The sequence below is a fragment of the Cucumis sativus genome, chromosome 1 (genome assembly GCF_000004075.3).
Source record: "Cucumis sativus cultivar 9930 chromosome 1, Cucumber_9930_V3, whole genome shotgun sequence".
NCBI classification, from domain to species: domain Eukaryota; kingdom Viridiplantae; phylum Streptophyta; class Magnoliopsida; order Cucurbitales; family Cucurbitaceae; genus Cucumis; species Cucumis sativus.
The window spans coordinates 6,519,376-6,539,694 of NC_026655.2; the positions used below are offsets into that span (position 1 = coordinate 6,519,376).

The 20,319-nt window shown below is 32.3% G+C and overlaps 2 protein-coding genes across 2 annotated transcripts; both read right to left on the minus strand.

Annotated features, from left to right (window-relative positions):
- Nucleotides 1–2,778, minus strand: LOC101205777 (ankyrin repeat-containing protein ITN1). Its single transcript, XM_011650113.2, has 5 exons — nucleotides 2,534–2,778; nucleotides 1,587–2,084; nucleotides 1,340–1,492; nucleotides 809–1,254; nucleotides 1–706 (listed from the first exon to the last, which is right to left on the minus strand). Exons 1-5 carry the CDS (start codon nucleotides 2,643–2,645, stop codon nucleotides 80–82), a joined length of 1,836 nt encoding a protein of 611 aa, XP_011648415.2. The 5' UTR covers nucleotides 2,646–2,778; the 3' UTR covers nucleotides 1–79.
- Nucleotides 2,779–9,508: 6,730 nt separating this feature from the next.
- Nucleotides 9,509–11,771, minus strand: LOC101211799. Its single transcript, XM_004154112.3, has 2 exons — nucleotides 11,228–11,771; nucleotides 9,509–10,169 (listed from the first exon to the last, which is right to left on the minus strand). Exons 1-2 carry the CDS (start codon nucleotides 11,559–11,561, stop codon nucleotides 9,718–9,720), a joined length of 786 nt encoding a protein of 261 aa, XP_004154160.1. The 5' UTR covers nucleotides 11,562–11,771; the 3' UTR covers nucleotides 9,509–9,717.
- Nucleotides 11,772–20,319: the final 8,548 nt, after the last annotated feature.

Sequence of the window (20,319 nt, forward strand, 5' to 3'; positions counted from 1 at the left end):
TTTCAAAAATCATGTCATGAATCATAAACATATTAAAACAACATAGCTAGCTAGATAGTTCTGTATTCATGTAATTGCACTAAAATAGCCTTTTCTTGTTTGTTCTCAAATAAAATCGAACCCAATATGTTGACCGCATTGTATCCACAAACAATTTAAAGTGAAACACACAAAAACAGGCAATTGGAAGGATGATTACTGCTCCAACGATCAATGGAATTTTCACCGTTGTTTTATGATACGCAATAAAGAAGGTTGCACTGAAAGCCACCATCATGCAAGCTATAGAAATAAATAGTGTCATTAACCCAATTAATAACTTGCTTGGCAACCATATCAAAAAATCTTCTTCCGCATAGCGCGCCGTCAAAATTGATAAAAATGTGAGTATAGAAGTCGTAGACATCACCAGAGCTGCAACATCAGATATGACGAACACTGTAAATACCTGATTCTTTTGGAAAATAGGAATGCCGTCTTTATCATCGTTGCCTCCTGGAACCGTGAATGCCGCCGCGAAAACAACCGTGGCTATTAAAGCTGCCACCAGCATGCACGAGTTTGCAGTGTTTTTCATCCACTCTTCCCCTTCTTTCAGTAGGTGTTTGTGCTCTTTTGTGAAGAGTTCACGAGGTGTTAGTCTATCATCATGCTCGTTTTTCATCTTCATTTCATAATAAGATGGGATAACGATTTTCTCCACTTCCTTGAATTAAGTTAAAGAACAACATTTCAAAATAATGCTCCCAAATATATATTTTTTTAAAAAATACATTAAATTAAATGTATGCGTCAAAGAATGGCGTACCTTAAACCACCGTAACTCGTATTGCATTTGCAGAGCTTTCCCAGACACTACTTTGTTTAGGTGATATGGAGATGCCAACTTTCCAGCTAAGTGTAGAATGTTACAATCATTCTTTTCATTGTAACCATTGGCAAGGTAATTCTTCACCCCTCCTATCTCATGCATAAGACTAAACACATTTCCTTGTCGATTTTCAACCGCTACGTGAAATATGGTTTTGTTGTCCTTGTTAGCCATCCATAACAAATCGGGATAGGACCGAATGAGTATTATCAAGAACTCCACATTTCCAACGCTTGCTGCATCGAGCAATAAATTTGAGGGAGTTAATATCAACTTGTGTAGTTCGAGTGTCGAGAGGTCCTCAACCACAAAATTCCATAGACTTTCAACAACTTGATGGGCTAATGTCTGCATTACAGTTGTTTTGTAAATCCTATTGAAGCCTACAAAATTAATTAAATCACATAAACATATATAAAATCATATAACTAATGAGAAATCAATGATATTGGATATGTATTTAATTACGAGAGTTTATATATTTTTTCCAGAAGCAAAGCTTGTTGCTGCTACCAATTGCATTTGGCTTTCTAGATAGTAAATGCAAAGCTGTTTCACCAGTTCCTCCCACCCTCTCCTTTGCTAAATCAGGTTTCTTTTTCAGAATATCTAATGCTATATCTACAACAAAAGAAATGAAGAGTAAGAACATTGAATATATAGTATTAGTTAAAGATTATTGTTATATATCAAATAAGGGATTTGGAAGTAAAACCATAGTAATCACTGTCCACTGTAGCTAAGAGAAGATCAAGTTGCTGATTAGTTTGTAGATCATTAAAATTAGTCTGAGAGAAAAGATAAGAAGCCATGTCTTTGAGTTTGTAAAATACAGAACTAAGAAGTGGAACATATTTAAGATGAGCATCATCAACAGGATCTCGAAGCTTGTGATCATTGTCAACAATTGTTTCAGCGATCCTTACAATTCCTGATACAGCAGCATAAGCAAGGGCAGTACGTCCATCTCTATTTTTTATAGCTAAGTCAAAGCCATTTGAAGAGTAAAGTTTAACCAACTTTTCAACAAAAGAAATATGCTTTCCAGCAGCAGCAATATGGAGTGCCGTATTCTCTCTTATAGTTATCTTCTTAGTGATCCATGATGAATCTTTTTTAAATATATTATTGGCAGCTTCCCAATCACCCTTTAAAGCAGCTTCATGTAACTTAACAGCATTTTTAATGTTTTCTTTACTCTCCATTGATGCACCTACAAACAAACAATCCGTAATACCAACAAAAAAAAAAAAAAAAAAACAAAGAAATTTAAAGTTTAAACATTAACTTAAGTCAACAATAATTTAAGTCTCAACTTATAATATCAAAGTTGTAGTAGATACATGAATAAAACATTAATAACCAATATTTACAACATGGTCTATCATTGATAGATTTTACATATATTTGAAATTTTAAAAAATTTTAAAAAATGTTGTTATATATACTAATACTTTGAATCTAGTTGCCATTTTTAAATCTATTCCACAAATTTATATTTTATTAGAAATTTTCTTTTGCTAATGATTGGAGAGTTTGCAATGTGATAATGTTAGGGAGAGGGGATGTAAACTTAAGGAAAAGTGCATGAAATTAACAACAGAACTATGAAGGGATATATATGAACATAGAGTTTCTAGAAATGAAATCCTCATATTCTACCTTGTCCGTCGATTATATTGATCACCACAGTGTCGGCAACAGAGGTTTGTGAAGGAGAAGAAGAAGGAAAATAAGAAATAGGATCGTCGGAAGTCAACGCTGAGCTTCCCATATCGGCGTCCTCCCACTCTTCCTATCTTTCAGATCTTATGGAAGCTAGCTAGAGACATCAAACAATGGTTACGTTTTTGATAATATATGGAGTACTGTTTTTTTTTTTTTTCATTTAAATGTTGTTTTATAAATAAAATACATCACAACGTGGGACGACATGAGCAAATATCAAATACAATTATATTTATTGACAAACTCAAAATATTATTTCACTCATATATTTAAATAAGGAAGATCAATAGAATGTATATTTATGAGCTGCATATATAGGATGTTTATTTAATTGGACTCAAAATATTGTATACATTAGCTGTTTAGATATTGCTAGTTAAGCTCTTGTTTCATGTGTTTTTTTAATGGATATTGTATTAAGGATAATATGCTAATGTTGACTTGTGGTGTGAACTATTGATAATTAATTTTCTATTTTTGAATTAAATAACACAATGACAACTATATATATATTATTTTTAAGAGAGAAATAGACAGCTATGATTGGACATATGAATTTATGAGACTAATAAAAGAATTGAACTGTTATGTTCAAATAGGCAATTGTAATTTAATGGTGTACTCATCATTAATTTTCTGTACAATTTCAGTTGTCACCACACCCACATAGTTGCCTTCTATCAATAATCTCCACCATATATATATATACACACATATGTTCATATATTAATTAAAATTTTGTACACTCCCATCCCTGTGAATCTTTCTTTTTTTTCTTCGTGTGACTAGGGTGTCAAGGAAATGTCTATCTAATAAGATGTCTGAGTGCACCTGACCCAACGTATTTTTTTAATATATATTTATTTTGAAAAAAATAATTATTTTTTTTTGAAAAAAAAAGAGATGTTACATTCTTTCTTTAAAAAAAATATACAATGGTTAGTAATTATACCACGATATCTCTACTAGAGGAACACCCCTTTAGCACCCTCATCATTTCCTATTCATTGATATATAAGAGACAAAAGTACAAGAAGCTCGGAAAGTACAAAAAAGACTAGAGAGAAGCCCAATAGACCCACAAGTTAGAATTAAAAAGCAGTTAAATTTACAGCAATGCTACTAGTCGAGTAGTTTCTAAAGAGAGGAGAACGACTGGTCTAAAAACCGATAAGAGCTTGAATGTCTTCCCAAATCAGAGGGGAGTTTTTTACATCATTAAAAATCTTCTTATTTCTTTCATTCCATATGGACCAAAGGGTGACAGCTATTGCGTTCAAGATGATAATTTGCTTCTTTGTTTTCACCTTTGATCTGCCTATACTTTTGCAAAGGGAGACAATGTTCTAAAATATGAAGGAATGATTAATCAGATAACCAACTTTTTTCCAAATATCATTTGCAAGTGGGCAAGGGATAAAAAGATGATTTTTCTATCTTCATCGGCTTTTTGGACATAACACACCAGGATGGTTTCAAGCTCCATAATGAAAGTCTGCTTTGTAAAATTTCAGTTGTGTTGATACATTCAGAAGGAGGAACCAAATAAAGAATTTGCATTTTTTTGGGATAGTCGACTTTCAAAGATTTTGATAAATCTACTGATTTGAGTTGTTTAGATCAGCTTGATTACTGTTATGTAAAGCCTGTTGAATGGAGGCAATCGTAAAGCTGCCATTAGAATTCAAGTTCTAGATAGGATGGTTCTGGCCATTAGAAATCACGTGATTTTCATCTCATTCCAGAGTTGTGTCTCCACACTTCTCAATGGTCTTCTAGGAAAAAGGGTCCAATTTCGAATTTTCAATGTTCCATATATCTTTGATAGAGTCCCATTTTATAGTAGTGAGAGTATATAGCCATGGATTGTGTAAAGAAAGAGGAATATTTTCATGCAAAAAACTGCCAAAAGATTGGGAATCACCACCCTTGATTTTTCAGTTAATTTGAGGAAGGAACGATTCAATACCTTTAATGATAGATCTTCAGGGGGCTTTTAAGCTACTGTATTTACCTTTTGTAGGAATATCGACCATAAAAGATTGTTCATATTTAGCTAATATTATGCGTTTCCAAAGAGGATCCTTTTCCTCAAGAAACCTCCACAGGACCCCAACCATTTACACAAGAAGGCAAAGTTTGTGTTTGAGACTAAATTGGTGTCGAGCCCACCTTTATTTATGGGAAAAGTAATGATCGGCCATCTTATGAGGTGGATGTTTTTCTTTTTTTTGGAGTTTCTCCAAAGAAAGTTCGTCTAGATTTTCTCAATATCTCTACATATAGAAATGAGAGCTTTGAACATAGATAAATGATTATTTGGAATGCTAGAAAGTATAGCACTTATAAGGTAATTTTACCACCCTTGGAGACACAAGAATATTTCCAATTATTCACTTTCTTGTGTATTTTATCAATAGTCTCAGCCTAGAATTTTTTTGATAGTGGCTTGCCCCTGATGGAACTCCCAAGTATCGTATGGCAAAGAATTTTGGAATATTCCCCATTTTGCTGCCACGCTGTTAGTTCTTTCGAAATCAGAGTTGATAGGGAAAATGGTGGACTTGCTAAGATTTATATTGAGGCCTAATGCAAGTTCAAAAAGACGAATGGCGTATCTCATATTCTCAATTGATTCATCATCATCTTTCATAAACAGTAAAATGTCATCAACAAATAAGAGATATGAGTGAGATTTTGATCCCGATTGAATCTAACTCCCTTGATTTTGTTTTGTGCCTCTAGGAATTTAAGAAGAATGCTAAGGCAATCCATCCCAAGGACAAAGATGAAAGGGGAAATGGGATCCCCTTGCCGAATTTCTCGTTGTGGGTTGAATTTTACCTCTAGGCCTGTCGTTAATCAAAATAGAGTACTACACACTTGAAACACAAAATTTGATCCATTTTCTCCCATTTGGAGGAAAACCGATTTTCATGATAGCATAGAATCAATGAAATTCCAATTGATTTTAATGAAAGTCTTCTCTATGTCAATCTTGACTTTCATGATTTTCAAGCGTAGTCCACCGCCTCATTAGCAATCAAAATGATGTCTATTCTATGTCTTCCTCTAACAAATGTCGTTTGGTTTTCTGATATAGTATCTGGAAGGGTAGATTTGATTCTTTCAGCAATAACTTTAGCAATGAGCTTGTATAAGACAGTTGTAAGACTGATGAGTCCGCAGACAGATGTCTCCAAGCATTTCTCCTTCTTGGCGATGAGAGCAATATTGAGATGTTAGGTTCATGACCCCCAAAGAAAGATCCCAAAGAATATTCATATCTTTCATTATATTCTAAAAAAAAAAAGATTCTCTAAACCATTAATTCTCAACCGATTTAAGTATTAATTGGTTTTGTTTATACATGTTATATAAAAACAATAAAGTTGTGGGGGCTCGAGCCCCCCTGGGCCTATACTAAATCTGTCGGTGCTTATAAATGATAAATATGAAATCCTCAAACCTATGTAATCAATACAATATAAGTACAATTGGGGTCCAATTTTAAATTTTGAATAAATTTGAGAGATTAACCTTTTATTTTGAAAATTTAAAGCTATAATTGCAACTATCATGGTACGTGATTTTTACCGTTTGTCTTTTTTTTTTTTTTTTTTTTTTTTTTTTTTTTTGTAGTAACCTATCATTAATCTATGCTCGAAATATAAGTTGGTCTTTATATTAATTATATAAATATAATAATAATAAGATTAACGATATTACTATTATATAAAGGAAAAAGTGGAAGTGATGGATGGGTGTTTGTATTATTAGGTAAGGCCAGGAGAGTAGTTTACATAACATCTGAAGCGGGTGAAAAGAATTAAATATGGAGCTTACGTATAATTGAACATACACAACTGTAATTGAACATAGAAGAATGGATGAGTTGGATGCATAAATATAGGAGAAAAAAAAAGAAAAAAAAAGAGTTGGAAGTAATAGATGTAAAAGCTCACCGTCGTGAATAGAAAAGAGTTGTAATGGCTTTTATAAATTATTTAACACCCCTCGTTATATTAAGGAATTCTGCTAGTAATATTAGAACTACTAACCCAATCAAGGTAGCTAGCATTGAAATGTTGATCATGTATAATGTCGGTTTGAAACCGACATTAAAGAAAACCAACATTGAAAACCTTTAATAACACGATCTTCAATGTTAGTTTTCAACCGACATTGTACCTCTATAAAGTCAATTTCAAACTGACATTAAAACCCATTTTTAGCAGTGGTAGACCATATCCATGATCATCTATATATCACTAATAAATCAGCAATAAAATTCTATGATCGATAGACTTTGCTATATTTTCATTTTTTTAAATGTCATTATACAAAATTGGTTATTATCCTTAAACCTCTTACTCTTTACAATTAGAAAATTTATGACAAATAACACAATCTAAAAAATTAATTACAAATATAGAAACAAAGATAAAATGTTTGAAATAACAAATGTTGACTAGTCGACTAGTAGATTTTTTAAAATGTCAAGTTTTCGCTTTGAACAATTATCATTGATAAAAGCTATTATTAATAGCTACTATCGATGACAACAACTGATAGCACGTGTTTTTTAGTGAAAACTAGGGATCATGACAACTATTTATATATAATTATATATGTATAAAGGATGATAGCTATTAATGATGACTCTTATCCTTCCTCCTTGTACTATATATATACACACAATTATTGGTGGTTTAAATGTCATTAATGCCCTCCTTTTATTATTATTATTTTTTCTTCTCTTGCTTTTAACTTTTTTTCCTTTTTTCCTTTTTGCCTTTTAATTCTTACTTTTTGTATTTCTTTTTATTTAAAAATGAAACGGCAATTAGAGACTGTCTCCAACAAAATTTGTTCTTTTTTTCCCTAAACCAAACAATTCAATCTCTCTCATATTTTCTGTATATTCTTTAAATTAAACCTTTTTTTTCCAAGGATAAATCAACTGTTTTTTATATTTAAAAAGTCTTTAGACATAATAATATCAAATTGAAAGTGAGAACATGAATGACTGAGTAAAAAAAATCAAAGTAATGCAACATAGAAAATGACCAAAAAAAAAATTATTGAGAGGAAATGTATAATATCCTTAAATTAATTAGTATAAAAAGAGACGACTTTGAAGTCAACCATTCTTTTTCTACCTCTCCAACAAATTCAACTTACATCTTTGTTGAAAAAAGAAGTTGTGTCTTAAGTTTTAGATGAAGCATAGACATATGTGGGTAGATCTTGTTTTTTCCTTTTTATAGCAATTTTAGAAATAATAATTAAGTTGTTTAAAAAATTGTAAATATACCAAAATGTATTGATAGACTTTTTTGATCTATTAGTGATAGTTCAATATTTGCGATTTGATCTATCAATAATAACTTTTATTAAAAAATAAGACATCCTAAAAATCCCTCTAATTAAAATAAATATTAAAAACTTTGGATGTGAGAAACATAGAAAATCGCAACATTACATTTAAGAAAAAAAAAGTGGGAGATATTAACAAAGACTTGGATGACCCACAGTGATTATTGATCGACGAGAATGTGAATAGACAATAAGAAAAAACCAAATTATTAAAATGATAATGATACAAATGAAATTTAATTCTCACCTAAGGTCCACTAAATTATTCTTTTCACAAAGTGATCATCAGCCCATTCCCATACTCTCACCTAACGTGCAATAAAGAATTCCCCCTATTCAATATATTTTTAATGTGCTTTTTTTTGTTGTATTCGATACTTATGTTACATTTAATATTCTTATATAGCTTGGACAATATACATTTTTTTTTTCTCCTCAAGTTAATCTTGATAAGACCCTAAACAAACAAACAAATAAAGTGAAATAAGTAAATTGTTTTTCTTTTAACAAGGTACTAGAGGTAGGGATTAAAAAAATGCACCAGAAGACTTCAATCAAGTTGACACTTTCTTGTTTTTTCTGAAAACAAATAACTAAGCTTGTGGAGTGTGTAGACTCACGTAGGCATCTCAACTAAGTTCATCATCCAAAAGCATTGTACTGATGAAATCAGATGGTACAAAGGAGATAGAGAGAAACTTGAGAACAAACAATACAAGCAGGGATAGGTTAGAGGAAAGCTTTCTTATTGAGCGCAAAGGGTGTACTCTTTGTTTATTTAAAGGCATTGCTTGTGGACTCAAATGTGAAAGGAGAAACGATAAAACATATAAGGATGTAATCTATAAAAAAAGAAGAAAAAAATGCATTAGTATCACAATTGTTAAAAGGTTGCTTTTGAAGAAATGAAACCAAATGTTTTTCATTAGTACTTAAATTTGCATTTTTTTTTTTTCTAAGTGTTGGATTTCCTTCTTCTTTCTTCTCTAATTTTTGTAAAATAAGCTTCGTCCACCATTTGAGATGGCTTAAGGAGGAATTGGGAGCAAAGTGAGGAATAAAAATCGTTTAGTCCCAGAGAAGTAGCATTAGTTTATGTTCTTTTTATGCGCTCAATTTTCTCCACAAGTGCAATAGTAAAGGAAGACTGCAGAGGCGAATTAGTACAGGTTGAAGAAGCTGCTTCATTCCATAATGCCATGAGATTTTTAAAATATATTTTACTTTTCAATCCAGAAAACAAAATAATTTACCAAACATATATATGATTTTTGTTTTTAATAGTTAGCTTAGTCTCTAATCAGAACAATTTGGCTAGATTAACTCATGTGCTCCAGGACTTCGACCCGAACTTCCATTAGGACTAGCTCTTAGATTGTAACTAATTAAGTGTAACATTTTTTTTCATGTTTGAATAAACCTTTATTATATATTCTTCTTCTCCTCAATAAAACACTAATTAAATTAATAAATGAAGCTAATTGTTATTTTTAATCGGATACTAGAGAGAGGGATCAGACCATTTCAACATACCTGAAACCCAAAAGTGATGCATTAAAATATACCAAGAGTTTACAAGTATTGATATTCTGGAGGATCTAGAGAAAAAGCTCAAACAACGGAGGAGGAATGATGAAACACATAAGAATACAATTCAACCAAAAGAAGAAAAAAGAAAAAAATAAGCATTATCATCACCATTGTTGATGAACAAGGCAACATGTTTATTTTGATCATTACTACATAATATTCTTTTTGGCCATTTTGGATTTCCTAGTTTTTTCTTCTAGAATTATGAGAGAATAAGCTTGGTCCACCGTTGGAGATGGCCTCTCAAGAAGGATTTGGGAGCAAAGTGAGGAATAAGAATCGTTTAGTCCCAAAAGAAATTGCATTAGTTTTTCTCTTTCCATGAGCCCACTCTGCTCCACAGTTGTATTATTGGATGAAGATTGAGGGGAATTAGTGTGGATTGAAGAAGCTGCAGCTTCATCCCATAATGCCTTGAGGTTTTTAAAGTAAGATTTAATGGATGTGTTTCCTTGACGATGAGATGCAATCACCCCGTAAATTTTAAATAACATTGTTGCAGCATTGCTTTCAGAATTATGTTGTTGTTCAATAATTGTATCTGAACTCACTGTTTTGTGTATCGATCTTGATTGATGGACGTTATTCGCAACATCGTTCACTACAGAACATTTTCAATAAAATTGGTTAAGAATTTAATGTTTGCATATGAAATATGGAATTCTTTTAAACAAAATACTGCACAAAGATATAGCAGGTGTGTTAACACATCTTTACCATCACCACACATAATCCAGATTCAAAAGAAATTGCATTGATCAAATCAAGAGTTATAAAAAGGATGACCAAGATAGAAGCTTGATAAACAAATTTTGAGTAAGAAATATGAAAATAAGAAATTGTGTGAATGAACATCATTTTCAAAAATAAGACCATACGCACAAAATGGACACAAAACAAATTTAATTTTTCGTTTTTGAAAGGTTATCTTTGTTTTCTTACAACGATTTCTTTACCAGGATTAATATAATCCACACTAAGTTCTAAAACTAAAAAAGTTTAGCCGACGGCTAAACATTGGTTCTACTCACAATTAAGTAAAAAGAAATTCAAGAACATCACCCAACTTAGGATTCCTCAAAGTCAAACACACTTTTAGAGTTCTTAGTCATAAAAAATGCAGCTTATTAATATAACTAGCAGCTATTATATTTTTTCTAAGGCTTTCTAAATCTTAGTATTCTTGTAATCTCCAGTATGATTTAGATGTGATCTAAGTTATTCATGTATTTAACTCTAATTCAAGTGTTACAATAACCACATTAAAAAGTTCGACAAGAACCAGACATAAATAATATCAAAAACATAAAACTAAAGATGAAGAGCTTTGTTTGGTAACACTATCTTCTGTTTTTTAAAGTTAGCTTTAAAAAAGGTGCATTATTTGGTAACTAATTAACTTTTTGGTTTTTCTTAAACAAGAAGCTTCTTTCTAAAATTATGAAGAAAAATTGAAAACAAACAAAATTGCTTTCAAATATCTATATATGCTTATTGTTTTTAATAAACAAAAATTTAAAAACAGAAAAAAAGTTGAAATAATTACGAAGCTGTTATATGAATAAGAGATCTAAACTAAACTTTCTAACTTGGTGTGTTAACGTAGATGTATGAATTTAAAAAAAAAAAATGCTTGAAGTAATATATGTAAAAGCTCACCGTCGTGAATAGAAAGTTGTTGTAATGGACTTTGAAGAAGATGATCACGAGTTTTGGCAGGGCTGGGAGAATGATTTGGAGAATAATCAGAATTCTTTTTATGACTCGAACCCGAACCAGAACCATCCTTACGAGAGCCACTCCCACCTGCTTTGCCTTTCTTGGTTGAAGGCGAAGGTTGACTTGCTGATTTAGTTGTGCGCCGATTGGATGTGGTACTGGGAATTTCTGACTGAATGGTTAATTCAGGGGCAGATGTGCTGCCAGGAAGATGGGCGGGTGGCGTCTTTTTGGGTTTAGATCTTCTCGGACTGATAATCCCTCTCGGTTCCATTTTCGATTTGCAACCTTAAGCTTTCTTTCTGATGTGGTGTGAGAAACTAACTTTGGGGATTTAAGATGGGAAATAAAAAAGGTAATTTCTCAGATCAAGCCAATGCTTGTTGCGTTCATGATGATAAAGACAAAAACAATTAATTAATTAAAAACAATAGTGATAAAGGAAATTTAGGGAAAGGAGATAGTGGACCCCTGTGTGTTTGAATGTGTCATGTGGCATGACATTGGGTTTGAAGAAAAATAAGAAAAAAGGAAAGAGACACCAAACAAAAGAAGAAGAAAGGTGTGGATCAATTTCCAGTCTTTTTAAAAGGATTTGGGGGAAGTCCTTTACTTGGGTAAGTTGGGTTATATATGTAAGGATTTGGATTGTTGAGTTCATTCATGAATTTTACTATAAACATTTCTCTTTAGTTACTGTAAAAAATTAAGAAACGTTATTATCAATTTAAGTAAATTTCTATCAAATATATGGTCCATCAAAAGTCAAATCTTCTCCTTTTTATCATTTTTCTTGTTATGTATCATCCTAATTGAGATATGTGGATTGACCAGCTTTTGTTACACTAGATTCCTGCTAGAAAAACAAAATCATTGATAAATAAAATGGTAGAAGATCAAAAGTGGGTCTTGCACAAGTTCTAAATGACAAACATCGCAACTTGATCGTAACCAACAACCTCAGAAAAAACAATATTGGATCCTCAATGGGCTAAATAGCTAATGATAACGGTACTTTATTTACTTCAACTGTGATAGATTCATTATCGTGTTGGAACCATGTAATGAACATTCACAAATAAATAATCAACAAAAGAATATTGGAGAGAAGAAAACACTTGTTTGGAAGACTGTTCAAATTGAACTCCCTCTTCTTCGTGTATATTCTTCTTCACACTTGGTTGCTTCAACGTTACAAATACCAAACCTGTTGATAGGATTTTCTAAATCTATAACTTCACATCATAATTAAATACCTGTCAAAATTAAATTCCAATATATATATTGTTAATTCAACAGTGTATATAACTCTTACCAACTCTTATCAATATATTTAATATATAACTTTCAAATGTCTTAATTTTGTGTGTAATTCAATTCCAATTAAAATATGCTTTAACATTCAACAGTTATGGCATGTCCATAAACATCTTAGAAAAACAATGAAGATAGAGAAATTCGCATTATGTGTGTGGTCACTGCTGCAATGATCAATGGAATCTTCACTTTTTGTTTTATGAGATGCAATAAAGAAGGGTCGTACTGAAAGCCTTGCATCAGTGCGAAGCTTGGTATTTTTCCATCATATGCAAAGGCTTGGCATGAGTCCTTTAGTTTGTTTTGAGAAGGTTAGTTAGTAAGTGCAACTGAGTGGGCACAATATGAGTTATTTAATTAGAGTTAATTTTATATTAGGAAGACTTGTATAAAGATTAACTTTGTCATTTAGTTATTTAGATTTTTTATTTTTAAAAAAGGATACTCAGCATCGTCAATGATTATATTCAAAATAGAGCTTGGAGGAGATTGATTAAGTTTACGAGAAGGCTAGAGATAAGCCAAAACTATAAACCATACAAAAACTATCAAACAACTAAACTAGCAAAAAACACTGAGGTGTTGTGCAACTATAGAAGCTGAGTAATTATTGAAAAGCTTGGTTTTTGTAGACTATTGGGCTGTGAGATTGCAGATGTTTTTCCAAAGGTAGGTATATGAGTGTGATAAGTTGTTGAATAGTTTGGTGTTTCTTTCCAACCAAATGGACCAAATGATGGCAATCAGTAGATTGAAGATAATCACCCCTCTTTGTGTCTTTATGTTGTTTGAGCAGATCGAATTTATAAGCACGGGGAGGTTATCATCAATGAGATCATAATTTAATTGATTTTTGGTCGTGTTCCAAATGTTTCTGCTGTATGGACAGAGGAGGAATATGTGGTCGGTTGTTTCATTGCTTTTCTTACAAAGTACGCACTAGTTTGGGTTGAGACAAAGATTTTCCAGTCTCCTTTGAATCTTTTCCATCGTGAAAATTTCATTGTATGTGGCTGTCCAGATGAAGAATTTGCATTTCTTTGGAACTTTGAACTTCCATAATTTCTTGAGAAGAGCTGCAAAGTTTGAATTTCTAGCATTTTGAGCATTTGTTTGTAACAGAGACTTAACAGAGAAGGAGTCATCGTTGCTTGGAATCCAGATCAGTGGATCTTTTTGGATGTTGTCTGTGAGAGGAGGTAGGCTGCTCTGTATAGTTCTCCACTGTAAGGCTTCTCTATCTCTAAGAGGTCTTCTGCTATGTATATCCCATGTTTTATTGTTGACATTCTACATCTCTCTAACATAACTATTTTGCTTTGAGGAGAAAGCATATAGTCTTGGGAATGATTTGCTTAGTACACCCTTCGTGCTCCAATTGCTATGCCAGAAGGATAAAGAGTTGTCATTATTAACTTTCCACTTCATCCTTGAGTTGAGCCAATCAACGAATTTGCAGATGAATCTCCATGGAGCATTCGAGCTACTGTATTTAGCAATTGTAGGAAACATATCCATATTCCTACAATAGTATTTAATAAAATAGACGATTGGCAGCCCATATTGTTGTGTCCCCTACTAATTAATATGATCTAATATTAACTAATTTTTCTTCTTTATTTTTGAAGTTGTAAATAAGTGTCTTCTTTGTCTGCAAAGTCAATCCCACCCCGATGAGAGTATATCGAAAACATATCCCGTCTTATTGCACAATTTGACTTTTTGTAAGAGAAACATAAATGGGTTGATAGTTGTATACATCTCAACTAGGTTGGCACTCTTTTAACACACAATTTAACATTTAAACACATGCATACATTGTATCAAACTATAAATAACAAGTAAAAGAAACAGACGGTCTTTTGACACAAACTAATATCATATATCACAAATAAACACTAGGGGTGAAATCGGGTTGGGTTGGGAGACATTCTCAACCCAACCCATATTTTCGGGTTGTTTGGGATGACAACCTGAATTTAGTTTTTAACCCAACCCAATCTGTAAAATATGGGTTGGGTTGTCGGATTGTAAATATAAATATTGTTTTAAATTTTTTTTTTCGTTTTCTAGTTTCTAATGGTTATAAAAGTTTGAAATTGTTACATTTAAATTTCAAACATACATACAATAAATTCAAAATTTATATACCTCTAATTTGTTTTTTATTAAAATAATATATACTTCTAATTTATTTATTTGTATATTATATTAATTTAGATTGTGTTAGGTTGAACCGAATTTTTCAACCCTCCAACCCGAGACCCAACCCAACTCGAAAAACTAAAAAAAGTTTAACCCAACCCAACCCATATTTTAACCTAACTCAACCCATATTTTAACCTAACCCTTATAATATGGGTTGGGTAGTCTGGGTTATTCGAGTTCAACTCATATTTGTACACCCCTAATAAACACTAATAAACACTAATAAACTTTGATAGTAGTCTATCAATGTCTATAGCTGATAAAAAGTGACATTTTGTTATATTTATAAATATTTTAAGATCAAGTTTTGACATTTAAAACAATAGATTCTTTTTTCTTTTGAAAAGGAGACAAAGTGGTCGGTAGTACTTTCAATGATCCCAAGAACGGATATCTACGATAACAAGACACTAATTTTATTAATGGACAATAAACGTAGTTACAAAGAGACGGGCTTAGATGAGAAGAGCTTTTAAAGTTTAGAGCAATAGTACATGTCCTGTAATCCTTGAAAAGAGGGTGTGTACTACACCACATTTAAAACAATAGGTTATGTTAGCTTCTTATTGTATTTGGATATGATGAGCCTTCCCTGAATTTGATCCGAACTTCCACACGAACTAGCTGTTAGTTTGTAACTAAGTTAAATATTGTGGGCGAAAAAATCCATTTAAAGGACGGTTAATTAGAGATTAACCATTTATATCCAGATTCATAGTGGTAAACGCTATTTTATTGAAATTGTTTACTTGAAAAATAATTTCAACAAATAATTAAACAGAGAAACAATTCCTTAGGCGAATACACTTCTACTCGTTTTTGCACAATCAAATAATGTAGAATTTTGTAAGGATGAGAAATGTAAATAGCAGGTGAGGACGTAACCCTTAGAGAGCAACTAGGTGTAACACACAATTTATCACTCATCATAAAGCTACTCCACCTATATGAATAATAATAACAACAATAATTTTATTTCAATTTCAACGAAAGGAAAAGACTAAAGATCAGAGCACCAGATGTGGTTCCAATCAAACATTACATTATTAAAGTTAAAAAAAAAAAGGAAAAAAACTGGAGATAATTAGAGTATTATATTGGAGAGAGTGGAGAGTTTTTAGGAGGATTGTCGTTAATAATTACTTGATGGTTTCTTACTTTTTTAATCTTATTTTTTCTCTTCATTACCATCAGCAGTTGTACCATTAGAAGTAGTAGAACTGAAGTTAATAGAAACTTCACTTCCCTGGTGACGTGAACTGAAGTTATTTTTTCAGTTGTACCATCAGCAGTGTGCGCAAACACCAACGAAGCCAACAATAGATCACTCACCAAACCCTTTTTCCTCTCCACGCCTTTCAGCTTCTTAACCACTTCCTCCACTTTCACTATCAAATCAACCAATCGAAAGCCACCCGAGCTCGAACCCTCCTCTGAGTTGTTGGTTCATGACCGTTTGGTTTTCGGCTCCTCTTGGGTGGTGTCGTCGAGGCTAGTTGACCTCTTCTTGCCACGGGCTTCAGTATCCTTAGAAGTTGGCGGTTTAGAGATGGAATTGAGGTTATTTTTGGAAATGAGTTCTCCGTTGAAAAGTGATAATGTGGGGTTGGGTAAGCTTAATTTGTTTAATGTGGACAAAAGCTCGTTAGTCCAAGCCTCCAGCTGATTGCAAGCAGAAAAAAACCAAGCCAATAAAGAACCACTGATCACCAAATCAGCAGTTTTTCCGCTAACGCTTTTCAGCTTCTTAACCGTTTCCTCCAATTTCACTATCAGAACATCCACTGACACGCTTTTGGATCCCCAGCCCTCCATAGTATTGTGTAGTGCCTTATCATGCATCAAACTTCTAATTACATCCAAACCAATTTGACTTGAGGAATTAAAGTAGTTCTTCTAAGAACATAAACATTTTTTTTTTTTTGAAAATATACCCCAAGGGTCAGTAGATGTAAATGGACCAAAGCATCACCACCACTAGGTGAGCATATCCTAATAACACCTTCTATCATCGTCACTTTATTGATATTCAATAAGTTTGGAAGTACATGTGATAATGGATGGAAAAAGCAGTAGACATGCATGTGCAGCGAAATTAGAATTTAATTTACTCTAATTGCATGTAACATTTAGAAATTAATATTCAATTCCCTAATTAAATGAAATTATGGTTTGGTGATCATATACCTTTATACCTCCCAAAATTCCCTAATCTCCACACGAAAACTCATACCCAAACCACCACGAAAGTTGACTCGTTAGCTATTCTCCAAACTTAAAACTGGTCGATTATGAAACCCGATCGATAAAGGATTTGAAAGAGAGATGGAATTTGAAGCGATATATATTAGGATTCAACGAGCTATATATATATTAGGATTCATACTGGGAATGGAGCAAATACTATTATTATTATTATTTATTACTATTGTAACCTAAGTAGATGCCAAAAGAGATCAGTAGCAGCTGAAAGCAACTTTTCTTTGACTTTCAAATGGCTAATGTCGATTGGCCACAATTGTGGAGTGTAGAATGTATTAAAATTTTAGACAGTGAGAAAAGCAAAGACTTATTTTGAAAATACACATGAACAAATATGACCTTTAACGTTGAAAAAATGACAACACAACTTTAATGTCGCCTTTTACAATATGAATGTTTAATGTCAAATTTAAATCGACAATAAAGAGAAAGCTTTAATGTCAATTTAAAACTGACGTTTTAAGTATGGTTAAATTTTTGTAAAAAAGTACCTTCTCTCGCTTACTTTACTCTTTTCTTTCTCATGATGCCAACAAATTTTTAACTAGTTGTTGGCATGAGAAAAAATATTTATCAATTTCTTTACTTTAAATAAAATTATGCCAACAAATAAATAAAATTATTACTCTTTACTTTACTCTTTTATCAATTTCTTTCCTCTCTTCTCAATCTCACTTTCAACCCTCTCATCTCCGTCGAACAGGCCACTGCACTCACAGTTGTCATCGTTCTCCCTCGTGCCCAGCCACTGCCACGTCTGCACTGTTGTGCTCGGGTGTTCGTCATCCTCGTTTTTCACATTCGTGTGTCCGTCCCAAGCCCTTGCATTATATAGTGTACGAAGGAAGCTACATTACGTTAGAGAGCGGTATTACAACGTCAAATGTTTAAGATTTATGACCGTGAGCATAGGAAAGGTTAGCTCTAATACATTAACTATTTAATGCATTGAAGTTGCTAAGAAGTCACTTTTTTTTTTTTCAAAGTTGCCTTATTAAAATTCTGAAAAGTAAATGGTTGATTTAGATATTATTGGTAGAATGATTAAAGTCAAATTGGGTTGAAAGCAAAGCGATTAGGTAGAAGGCTAAGCGATCGTTATATGTTGAAGACTGTGAAGCCATTTAAAATTTCTTATTTATGTCTTGTATTAGGATCTTACTCTTGTAAAATGTAGGTTGTAGGTTGTAGGTTGATTGTTGTAGGTTGTAGGCTGTATCTCTTTCAGTTGTAGAATGTATATATAAATACAATATTAAAATTTAATTTTGTATATACAATGTAAAAGAGAAATATTATAGTTTACAAAAGAATAATAATTTTATTTATTTGTTGGCATGAGAAAAAATATTTATCTACATGAATTCATAATATCAATTTTTAACTAGTTGACATCATTAAAAAAAGGACAATAACGCAACAATTTATTAAAAATAAAATTGTAAAAACGGACCCAAAAACAAGGCTTTAATGTCACTTTTAAACTGACATTATTGAGGATTTTTAATGTCAGTTTTAAAACTACATCAAACCCAACCGACACTAAATGCCTTTATTTTGATCATCATGACCTTGTGCATCATTGAATGAAATTTTGATGGAAGATAATAAGGGTGCTAAAAGGGTGGCCATCTAGTAGGGATGCTTGGGTGCACCTACTGATCCAAGTCGTATCCTAATTAAAAAAAACACTATCAAAGATGTCAGATTAAACCGACATTAAAAGAATTTTATAATACAACCAATCAACATTAAAGATCTTTAATGTTGGTTAAACCATCATTAAAGTCCAATTTTTTACTACTGATATCATAATCATCAATAAAATGGTTTTCATAATATATACTTTTTCTGCTAAAATAATAATAATAATTTTATTTGAACAAAAGGAAAAGTGTTAAGACAGCACGAGATGTGGATCTAATAAAACATAACATTATTACAAAAAAGAAGAAAGAAAAGTAAAATAGTAACAATAATATTCTGATAATTAGAGAATTGGAGAGTTTCTTGTTGGAGGATTAAGGTTGACTACTTGGCGGACTGTTTATACTTTTTTAATTTTCTTCGTCTCTCCACTTCCACCAGCAGCAGTAGTAGTAGAACCATAATTAATAGAGAGATCACTGTGCTGGTGAACTAGCGGCTTTGCTTTTCTAGTAGATCTAGAAATAAGCTCAGCAGTGCAAGCCGTAAGCAGAGCCTGGGCAGACACAAAGCAAGCCAACAAAGGATCACTCACCAATTTATCCTTTTTCCGGCCCACCCTTTTCAGCATCTTAACCATGTCTTCAACTTTCTCTATCAGATCTTTCATTGGCACGTCCGAGCTTGAACCCTCCTCTGCGTTATCGGTTTTTCGCTTTTGAGTTGGGGGACGATCATGTTGGAAGTCGTCGTTGGGGCTAACAGGCGCCGGCCTCTTCTTACCATGAACTGGATCCGGTGTCTGTGGCTCAACGGACGACCTTCCAGGGAATTTGGGTGTGTTTTTTTTACTGGGTGATGAGGGGGGATTAAAGATCCCATGAGCAAGGTTTAACTCACCCCCCATGGTGTTGTGTTGTGTTTGTAGGCCTAATAATCAACTTTTCAAAGCTCACATATATAGATAGAAAGTTAAAACAATACCACCACCACCTTACAATGTGTACTGATCTAGATCTACAATAATGGTCAACATCCCTTCTAGTCAACTATCAAACGTAGTCATTTTCCCGATTTTTTATTGCACACTCACCAAAATAAGTATATTTTCCACTTGGTACAACAACCATAGGAAAGAAAGATTCAAATCGCAAACCTGTTAGTTATAAACCTCTTACCTCTTAGTTATAAATACTGTCTGATATACTTTGTTGGTCATTATAACTCATATTGATTCAATTACAGTAAAATTATTTGAAAGCATCGATTGTCATTTATTTCTTCTTATTTTTAACTCCTATCCAAATACAAACTATCACAATCATTTATTATATAATAAGAAACTCTCTTTCTTTTTTCTAAAGAAAAAAAAACAAACAAACAACTTAATTATACTATTATGATATATTTGAGATTTCACTAACATAATATGCTTACTTTAATATTTGTGTTAATTAATTAACTAAAAAATTGGAGACTTTTTATTATTTATTTTTAATAAGCTACAATTTGAGTTTGCAAGTGCAGTTGAACATCCCACTTAGAAAATCTTTATGAATAAAAAAAGAAACTCTTAAGTTTTTTTTTGCTATATTTTT

Coding starts and splice junctions, on each gene's coding strand:
- LOC101211799 (XM_004154112.3), bottom strand. CDS start 11,561: ATGGAACCGAGAGGGATTATCAGTCCGAGAAGATCTAAACCCAAAAAG. Junction 10,170..11,227: donor ACAACTTTCTATTCACGACG/GTGAGCTTTTAC, acceptor AATGTTCTGTAG/TGAACGATGTTGCGAATAAC.
- LOC101205777 (XM_011650113.2), bottom strand. CDS start 2,645: ATGGGAAGCTCAGCGTTGACTTCCGACGATCCTATTTCTTATTTTCCT. Junction 1,493..1,586: donor AGTGGACAGTGATTACTATG/GTTTTACTTCCA, acceptor CTTTTGTTGTAG/ATATAGCATTAGATATTCTG. Junction 1,255..1,339: donor GAAAAAATATATAAACTCTC/GTAATTAAATAC, acceptor TTAATTTTGTAG/GCTTCAATAGGATTTACAAA.